At 34.5% G+C, this 9,569-nt stretch overlaps 3 protein-coding genes across 3 annotated transcripts; all 3 read right to left on the reverse strand.

Moving 5' to 3' along the window:
* Positions 1–713: 713 nt before the first annotated feature.
* On the reverse strand, positions 714–4,220 carry LOC135795932 (mitochondrial glutamate carrier 1-like). Its single transcript, XM_065307759.1, has 8 exons — positions 4,018–4,220; positions 3,331–3,404; positions 2,714–2,848; positions 2,220–2,369; positions 2,028–2,161; positions 1,774–1,956; positions 1,554–1,710; positions 714–1,498 (listed from the first exon to the last, which is right to left on the reverse strand). The coding sequence occupies exons 2-8, from the start codon at positions 3,351–3,353 to the stop codon at positions 1,357–1,359; spliced, it is 924 nt and encodes a 307-aa protein (XP_065163831.1). The 5' UTR covers positions 3,354–3,404; positions 4,018–4,220; the 3' UTR covers positions 714–1,356.
* A 403-nt stretch (positions 4,221–4,623) lies between these two features.
* On the reverse strand, positions 4,624–7,828 carry LOC135795169 (sodium-coupled monocarboxylate transporter 1-like). Its single transcript, XM_065306741.1, has 13 exons — positions 7,487–7,828; positions 7,255–7,414; positions 7,091–7,156; positions 6,983–7,034; positions 6,640–6,707; positions 6,307–6,461; positions 6,005–6,254; positions 5,821–5,930; positions 5,516–5,699; positions 5,367–5,453; positions 5,103–5,302; positions 4,833–5,049; positions 4,624–4,774 (listed from the first exon to the last, which is right to left on the reverse strand). The coding sequence occupies exons 1-13, from the start codon at positions 7,696–7,698 to the stop codon at positions 4,712–4,714; spliced, it is 1,824 nt and encodes a 607-aa protein (XP_065162813.1). The 5' UTR covers positions 7,699–7,828; the 3' UTR covers positions 4,624–4,711.
* A 516-nt stretch (positions 7,829–8,344) lies between these two features.
* LOC135795174 (uncharacterized) lies at positions 8,345–9,556 on the reverse strand. Its single transcript, XM_065306746.1, has 3 exons — positions 9,398–9,556; positions 9,058–9,327; positions 8,345–8,506 (listed from the first exon to the last, which is right to left on the reverse strand). Exons 1-3 carry the CDS (start codon positions 9,449–9,451, stop codon positions 8,438–8,440), a joined length of 393 nt encoding a protein of 130 aa, XP_065162818.1. The 5' UTR covers positions 9,452–9,556; the 3' UTR covers positions 8,345–8,437.
* Positions 9,557–9,569: the final 13 nt, after the last annotated feature.

Raw genomic sequence — 9,569 nt, forward strand, 5'->3', positions numbered from 1 at the left:
AGTGTTTGCAAATAATCCATCTAGTTAGAAATACAATGTGAATGTATGTCTTATTAATAGATTTCAAATTATAACATTAATTTTTATACCATGACCCACATGAACCATATTTAGAAGTAATAGAAGTATGAAAAAAAACGCCATTGAATTACTGGAACATATTTTGTTATCGTATTGGCGTATTTTTAAGAAATTCATGCCACGACAAGATCTTCCCTTTAAATCTAAATTTAATCCTAAATTTTAAAAATAATCATTGTCGGGTAATTTTACTCCTTTCGCTTTTCCTATCAATATTAAATTCCTTGTCAAACCTTCATCATTTATTGATGATTTTATAGAACAATCAAATCTACTAATTTATATTATCAGACTACCCTCTTAAAAAATGATGTAAATTACTTTTAAGAATATTGTTTTTCACCATTCGTGCCGACAGATTAACTTGCAACTTTGTTAACTCTGAAAGAAAAACTGTTGCATCACCACGTGAAAAAATCGTAAAAACATACTAAAAATCGTAATTTACGAGTTTTACGAAATATTAGTTTCATTCCTTTAAATTACATACAATCAACCTGTCAAATTACTGTTAGTCTACAACAATGGTCAAAATGGAGAGGTAGAATTTATGTTTAAACTATCGTTTTAACACATTAACAAAACATTTAATGGCAGTACTTAACGTTGTTGAAACAGGTGATAACAAATAGTTTACTTTTAATAATTCTAATTTTATTTATACTAATGAATCTTCTACACTTCATAACATTGATTAAAATAGACTCTGCCAGCAAGAAATTGACATGTTAACATTTCGTATGATGGCCAATCTCCGTGTCCATTTTTACATCCTTTTAGTATTGTCATATTTAAGTCCGTCATAGTCATAGTATGCATTCTCTAATTATCACAATATTTCAAATAAATAGTAACATAACACAACATGTACATGTGAATCAAATGTGTGTAACCAGCACAATAATATTTTGATATCAATACTAAGTTCCTCGTTTTCGAGGCTGCATTTCATGGAATCAAATAGAGTATTTACTATGTACATGGAAGCTCAAGCAAACTTAAAAATATTTTATAAAAGAAACATTTAAGATCTATGACAAACACATGATAAAAAGCCATTCCTAATGATATTCACGTCCAAAGATATGTGCAATCCATTTATCAGTTGTATGCGGTCATTCTTTGGCTATCATTGGAATAAAATTTGTGTACATTATTAAACATTTACGTATGTACCAACAGTGATAGGCTAGTATTGACAACGATAATTAATTAACAACAACATCATGGAATTCGTGGGCAGTTAAATACATTTTGATCTCTGTGTGTGCTGCCTTATTTTTTTATGCCTAGCATAGTTTCGGCGACCCCAAGATAGTAGATTGTTTGTGCGATGCCAAACAATGGTGCAATCACGATCATACGACAAGCGCCGCCTTTGAAGAATGCTGTAGGTCCTTCGTATTTCATTGTTTTACTGTAATTCAAAACAAAAATTAATGTTAATGAATTTAAAAATAAAAACCACTTACATAATGGCGTCCATGATTCCATTGTAGGATCTTTCACCTTCAGCCTTTGTAAGTGCTTGCAGTCGAGTCTTCACCACATCAAATGGATTGACAAATAGAGCTGCTGTGGAACCAGCCACACAGCCAGACAAGAATGAGCACCAAAATACTGCTTCATCTACAACCATCAAACGTAATGTAAATTTCAAATGTCTACACTAAACAGTTTGTAAATACTTACCAGATCCTTCTTTTCTTGGACCCAAATCATTCAAAGTAGCAAATAATGGGAAATAGACAACCGAAAATGATACATCACGTAGTGCAGTAGCAGCGGTCCCTTTGTACAATCCCAAAATACCATGCTTCTTGAGTAGTTGGACAGTTAATTTCGTTGCGGACGTTTTCTCAACTTTCTTTCCAGCTGCAAGAAACATTTTCACATAAATTACTCCATTCAACAAAGAGACGATTAAAACAAGTTGATATGCTTACCAGCAGCTGCAGCAGCAGCAACTCTACCAGCATCCTGCATTTGAATCTTCAACAACTCCATGGGAGTAGTGATTATGATCTGACACAAACCCGCCAAACCACCTGCCGCCATTTGGCGACTTATCGGCAATTTACTAAAAACACAAACTTTAAATTAATATAAAATATTTTCTTCATATTGATGTACATTACCCATTGGAGGTTGTTAAATGATGCCTGAAGAAATCATTAGCAGCCAATTTAATAGCTTTCTCCGGCGTTATCAATAAAATATTCACGGCGGAGCCTCTGTACATGCCGAAGTATCCTTCGGCCTTGTAGGTCTTTTTAAAGCAATCAAACCTGGGGACAAACACAATATCATATAATATTTATAAAAACAGCATGTAAACAGAATAGAAAAACAAATATTTTGATCACGCCACGCTCATAAAGGCACGGCAACCGGGTCTATTTATATAATCATTGGCAAGTTCAGATGAGTTGTGTATACCTATACATATATTACACACACTCCTTTAATAATTCCACATATTGTAAGTATGAATCTTACATCTCACAGGATTGTGATAATCTCGTAAGTACACAAAGCAGAGCCAAAATTACATAATATCATGTTTCTAGTCAGCATACGCTTGGTATCAACGAACTTACTTTTAATATATTCTTCACTGTCTTATACTTACATGGATTTGTACATTCGTTCGCCATTTGGTCCAATTTGTTGATTTTGCAATCGGGTTTTTACCAAATCAAGAGGAAAAACACAAGACACGCCGATGATGCCGGCGATGCCACCGTTTATAATCTTTGGTAGTAAACTGAAAAGAAAAAGAAATAAGATAAAAACAAGTAGGTAAACAAGTTTAATCTTTTATTTATTGGATTTGTTTTCTTCCATTCAAGAAAGTAAAGCTGTTTGCGTTAAAAACATCTTGAAACTTGAATGAAAAAAATAAAAATATCACGCATAACATTTGCTTTCAGGTAATTGGTAGCTATTTCAAAGTCATTTCAATTGTAACGTCCGGGTGGGGACAGCACTCACATGCTTTTCAGTAAAACTATAATATTTCTGTTGATTTTAAACTTAACGTCCACATATTTAAAATTAAACTTAAATAAATCGTTGGAATATTACATTACCTAAAGGTATATTTGAAATTATTTTACTGAACAATAACTTTAACTTTAAAATTTTGTGTATAAATTTACCTTGTGTGAGCAATTATACAAATTATTGAAATAATTACATAGTTCAGTTACACGTGACAATACACAACAGTTTTTTTTTTCAACTTACGAGAATTGCTTATTGTCACCCATTGATTTGAGAAGCTTGAAGTTAAATTCGTAGTTTCAGTTGATGACTGTAATCTGTAAACGAAGCATATTGAATTTATCAAATTGTTGCAAAACTTTTTATCTAGTTGTGATCAGCGTGGATAAAATACGTGTTTTTGTAACACTTGCCAGTAAGTAAAAAAAAAACTATTATGTAAGTAGGCTAGTGGTCAGTGACAACATGAGCGCGACTTTCTTATCACTTACGACTTACAACGTTTAATAATTATTATTGTCAACCGCCAACGCTTATCAATAAAAACGATTAGATGGGAATTTTTATAAATCTCAGACGGCACATGGCAATAAACTTGATACAAATGACGATATTAAAATTTATTTTATTGATAGTTAAAAGTAGACACTATTAAAATATGTATGTAAAGTATCTAATCGAAATATGCGTGATAAACAAATTATGAACAATTTGAAACGTAAGTGAACATGCTACGCACACGAAGGTCAAATAAATTTGCAGAGTCGAATGTGTATATAACACCATTCAGAATTTAATCATTATAATAAAAACGACCACGAAATGATTTTTGTTTCAACTTGGAGCACGTATGTTTCCTGCTCCGACAAGATTATTGATTTTTGGGGCATGTATTCGACCTAAAATATCTCGGATACACTAAATATTCACCTGAAATAGTTTACACTTTGATGGTTTTATTGCACTGATTTACTAGTGATGAGTTCAAACGTAAAGAAAGCTTTTTTTAATTAGTATTAGCGTAGTTTTTCGTCGCCCGCAACGAAAGTAGATCACACATACACAACACAGTGCGCCCGGCAGCGAACTGCTGATTTCTGACTGATTCTGACTTGTTGGATGGATACGAGAAGCACGGTCGAATTTTCATTATGTGAGTGTAGATCTCGGTCACGTGAACAATGTGAGTCGCACGCCGGCTGGTGGAAGTTCCTTGAATGCTTACGTTAAAAGCGTGTTTCAAGCATCGCGCGCATCGATCGAATTTACAGGGGGAATACCACAAATATTTGAGTTTAGTAGTGTTACTGTTTGGATATAGATGACGCTGCACATATGATTTTAAAGGAAATAACTACATCCAAAGGAATTATATCGACTTGGTATTTTTATTCCAAACTAAGGATATTGCAAAATTAACTGATTTTTTGTGAAAATTAGCATTGGCATGTAAATTACGTGTGAATATTCTGCTCAATTCTTAACCTAACTTTTTGACTTTCAATAACCTTCAATATTTAATATTTAGCAGCAACATTTTCTACATAGATTAATTTTAATTTCGAGCGTTTTCTTTCATTTCACTAAATAAATAACGAGATAAATAAAATAATAATCACATTCATTACGCTCCGGCGTCTTGATCTGCTTCCTTCGCATTTCGTCGATTAATAGTCGCAGTTGTAGTCTAAAATTATCAACGAATTAGCTTTCAGATTTCATTTACGTAAATATTTAACTTCCACCTCATATGCATAAATAATTCCATCCCTTGGCTGATTAGGATACTTTCTATTCGAAACGAAACGTCGTATAAACGGCGCCAGAAGTTGCGGATCCACATCAGCAGGATCCTGAATTTTCGTCACTAACAAAGTCATCAATATCGCGATAACAATGGACACAACAGCTCCAACAAACGTATACCATAAATACGATAATCTATACAGCATAAATGTTTCGCTAAAAATAGATTTTCAGTTGGTAATAATAGACTTTTGTCGGCAATTGCTTACTCGGTGTGTAATACGTTTGCATTCATTGTATTGTTAAAGTGCATGCTTCTGGACAATTTCGGAGTGAAATGATAATGACATCCTTCCGTCGACACTGATTTTTCGGGGAAATAAATATCCCCGGACGCGATCGCTGCTTGAGCGCTCAGACAGAGCCAACTCATCAGACCAAGACCACTCACACTACCAATTAATGCCGCCTGAAATAACAAATGACATACATTTGTAATGATCCATTAATCGATGCAAGCAGTAATTTATTACTTTCGCACCAATCCATGGCAATAATATTCCCATTGTGAAAAGACTTAAACATGGCCCGGCTGAAATGGCTCCTATACTAGCTGTCAACTAAATACATTAAAGAATATTTATTCACAGCTCATAACAATTGATTTATTATTATGGTTTACCTGTAGTACGGCGCCCATTTTCTCAACCAAAAATACTAATACCACACAAATGACGCCCAAAACAACAACACTGGATTTCATCAAAATGTAAGTCTGTTCATCGGTCAATTTCTTCTTGAAGCATGTTTTATAGAAGTCTTCTAATACCACAGCTGCCATTGAATTAAGTCCTGTGGATAATGAGCTGGGGCAAAATGTAAAAATATAAATAAAACCTTGACTAAGCGTATTCGTAGAAGTAGTGATCTTGTTTGCCTTGACAGCACCCACACCCACGCAACCCTTTTAATTAATCCGGCTCCTACCTCAAAGCCGCGCTGAAAATCCCAGCAATGAATAATCCAGGCAGTCCGGGATAATTGCCAAGGACCTCCATCACCAACAGTGGCAGCAGCTGGTCCTTTTCTCGCGCAAGCTAATAAATTACAAACGGACGATTTTGACACCCTGACCCACACACCGGCAAGGATTTGTAATTGAGATTTTTACCATCGTGGTGAGTGGATCGCAATTGTAAAACGTCGCGTAGATAAGCAGACCGCTGTAGCATCCCAGACATACGATGAAACATAGTCCGACGACAAATATCCACAGGGCTGTATTAACGTCTTTTAAAGTTGGTAGTGACAAGTAGCGTTGAATCATGTTTTGATTAACGATGCTTGATTGGAGAATGTGGAAGGAACCACCCATAGCAAGAGTCCATAACGTGTGTCTTGACAGAGGATTTATATCTAAACTGATATACAAAATCGTGAAAATAAAATAAAACCGCAAAATGTTGTAAATACTTTGGTAATTCAATCCGATTGCTCTGTAGGTTTCGGTCAAGGACAAGACCAAATCCTCCGATGTCCATGGTGCCTTTGATCGCGACCAAAAGCATCGCACCGATCATTATGATTGTTTGAATGACGTCTGTCCATACCACTGCTTTAATCCCTCCCTAATTGAAGTAATTTAATTTTTTTTAAATCTATATTCCATATTAAGTGAGATAATTACAATTACAATGTTTCTATTGTGTTTAAGTAACTGCTTATCAGTGAACCGGTGCACGTTGAGGCATGCGTTGTAGTCAAGTGGCTATGAATGACTGAACGAAAATTGATGTAGGTACTTACGATTGAAGTGTAAAATATACAAATGATGCATACGACAGGTGTGATCAAGTGCACATTGACGCCAGTTACTATTAATCATATAAAATAAATATCTGTTATATAAAATTAAAAACTAAAAAAAATGTTTTCGTATTGCAACATGTATTGTGTGTTGCTTAAGCAAAACATCACTATTGTATAACCTATAAAACAATAAAATAAAATAATTATTTTAGTTATTAATCACTTCAAGTATCAACATAATTTGTCCATAAGTGAAAGAAAACTAATTTTTGCTCTTATTTGCATAAAAATCCATAGACATTATGCAAATATTAAAGTGAAGACTTTTTTGTAACAATACCTTGATTGAAAGCCAAAGCAGGAACATAAATCACCACGGGAAGCCATACAATCTATAAAAGTATATCGCTGTAGATAAAAACGAAGCAAATATCAGATAAGAAATTACCAAGCCAATGGTAAATAGAACACTTCCAAAGATTCTCACTTTTTTATCAAATCGACGCTCCAAATACTAAAATTTCCCAAAAACTTATCAATCACACCGTTTATGAATCAATATTGTAATCGGTTGTAATCGCATGCAAATAATGCGTGTAATACAAAAATTACCTCATACGTTGACGTAATTTGTAAGTTGTGAAACACAGGTAGATACACAGTCTGGGCAATAATGGCACACAGAATTACCCCAACGCAGATATATACATACTGCATGCCATACACATAGTTCTCCGTCGGAATGCCCAACAAAGAAATTCCGCTTACCCAGCTGTGCATTCAAAAATTATCGTTTACGCTTGGTTAAAATATAAAAATATAGATATAAAATGTATATTTTCACCTCGCAATCAAGGACATTGCCACCGGCAACGTATTCATCGCTCGCCCTCCCACCAGGTAGTCCTGTGCGGTGTGTTTTTTGCCTTTGTAAGCAAAATACAGTCCAATCACAATGCAAAGGGATAACATTGCGAGGAACACCATGTAGTCGTACACACCGAATTTCTGCATGGCGAGGCCGATGTCGGCAACATTACTTCCGGAATACGTCATGGTGGTTAACGCAGTATTACCACATTTGGGGTTTATTTATAAACTATACCCCTAAGGGGCGTATGTTATGAAAATGTTATCTTTGCGAGCTTAATGCTCTGACTACGCGGCCATGCGTGCTCGCGCAAGATTCGCTCTCGTTATTACGCTCGGGCGGAAATCACGGATCAGCCAATTTAAATGTGCTCATGTGTTGATTTTATTGACTTCATGCACCCAGAGACCTAGAGTATACAACAATGTGTACATAGTGTTTATATAATCAACATGTCTATTTTTAGTAGGTATCAATTGTTAATATTAAATAACACTTTCATAATATGCAAAAATGTAAAATGTTTTTCTTAATTTTACTCAATAATTATTTATAAAGTTCAATATTTATCAATTTATGAATTTAGAGAATAATATAACATAACCTCATTTATAACTGACATTATACAATATATTATGAAACTGTATTGATAGTAATTCAATTACATGTGTAATAATACAGTAGTTTCCAATTACGCTTAATGTACGCTTATACTTCTGGTAATGTGTAATTGAGCACGATGTGTACATTGATAATTTGCCACACGTTTCATATTACTTCTGCAAATAAGTTTGACCTTATGTGTTCCTTATGAAAAAGCCACTTCCTCCGAACGTTCGAACACTGTTTTATTGGATATAGTCTATTATTGAAGTAAGTACAAAATGCATATAAAAATTACCATTAACGTAAACAAAAATTAAATTACTGTTCCTTTTGGTATTTGAAAAATGCGTCTATAAAGTACGTCGTTGTGGCAAACAAACCGAATACCTGAAATTGAAAACAAACGCAATTATTAATCGTAGGCAACATATATTTAGTTTTCTATTTCCACCAGTGCCAGTTTTTGCACGGTTGTTAGACGCAAAAAGTGATATTTTAAGTACGGACGGCCAAAGCCGTGAATAAAGTACTTTACCAACGGGTATTATCTACGAGGTGGAGCTTGCACCTGCGCATTTGCCTACGGAGCCGCACAAGACCATATGAAATGCGTCACCAGTCAAACAAATCAAAGCCTACATTTTCCAGTAGTGTACGCGCAAATTTCGAAGATTATAAATATAAAATCAACATCAAAAATCCGTGCAACCGTTCTTGAGTTATAACTAACTTTGACCTTCTTTAAATGCATAGATTTATTTCCTAAATATGCTAAAATACACTAAATATACTTATTTGAACAAATGGAATTATTGCAAATATTGCCCGCGACAAATTTTCTACGTTAATATTACGGTTAAATTTAGAAGAATGATATTTTACTGGGTAGGCAGTAAAACAGGGAGACTAAGTAAACTGATAAATAAGTAGTAACTTACTCCACCAGCAACGTACGAATCCACGTAGCCCGATCCCAGGTCGATAACTAACGCAGCCGTAATCAAATAAAACAGACCCCAGATGACACAATAAAAGAACTGAATTTTAATCCACGGAATTCCCACTCGTTCCTGTATATCCAACACATAGATGACCAAGAAAATGGCGGTGATGATAAACGCACCTATAGATGCAGCGAGAAACGCGTCTCCTTTAGCAGATACACCATTAGTACAAGCGATGCACATAAATCCAATAAAGTTAAAAACCTGCATAAAAAGAAAAACATCAATAATATACACCAATCTAAAGAACAGCTTAAATTTAATATTAATATACCTCTTCCACTAATTTAATCAATCCGGGTACGCTGGTCAAATAGTTCACCCCCATTTTGAATTGGATTCTATGCACACTATAGGTACTAAATGGGTTTAATAAATATTCGCTACTATTACCGAACAGTATTCACATACGACTGATTCGATTTCCTGCAATGGTAAACTGGAAC

This window comes from Atheta coriaria, unplaced genomic scaffold (assembly GCF_025399875.1).
Source record: "Atheta coriaria isolate IRGN ID8LTWV9N9 unplaced genomic scaffold, Caltech_Dcor_3.1 hic_scaffold_7_pilon, whole genome shotgun sequence".
In the NCBI taxonomy this organism is placed as follows: domain Eukaryota; kingdom Metazoa; phylum Arthropoda; class Insecta; order Coleoptera; family Staphylinidae; genus Dalotia; species Dalotia coriaria.

Coding starts and splice junctions, on each gene's coding strand:
- LOC135795169 (XM_065306741.1), bottom strand. CDS start 7,698: ATGACGTATTCCGGAAGTAATGTTGCCGACATCGGCCTCGCCATGCAG. Junction 6,255..6,306: donor AATCGGATTGAATTACCAAA/GTATTTACAACA, acceptor TTTGTATATCAG/TTTAGATATAAATCCTCTGT. Junction 5,700..5,820: donor ATTTTCAGCGCGGCTTTGAG/GTAGGAGCCGGA, acceptor ATTTTGCCCCAG/CTCATTATCCACAGGACTTA.
- LOC135795932 (XM_065307759.1), bottom strand. CDS start 3,353: ATGGGTGACAATAAGCAATTCTC. Junction 2,370..2,713: donor GAACGAATGTACAAATCCAT/GTAAGTATAAGA, acceptor GTTTGTCCCCAG/GTTTGATTGCTTTAAAAAGA. Junction 1,499..1,553: donor GGAATCATGGACGCCATTAT/GTAAGTGGTTTT, acceptor TTTGAATTACAG/TAAAACAATGAAATACGAAG.
- LOC135795174 (XM_065306746.1), bottom strand. CDS start 9,451: ATGGGGGTGAACTATTTGACCAGCGTACCCGGATTGATTAAATTAGTG. Junction 9,328..9,397: donor TGATTAAATTAGTGGAAGAG/GTATATTAATAT, acceptor CTTTTTATGCAG/GTTTTTAACTTTATTGGATT. Junction 8,507..9,057: donor ATTCGTACGTTGCTGGTGGA/GTAAGTTACTAC, acceptor TTTCAATTTCAG/GTATTCGGTTTGTTTGCCAC.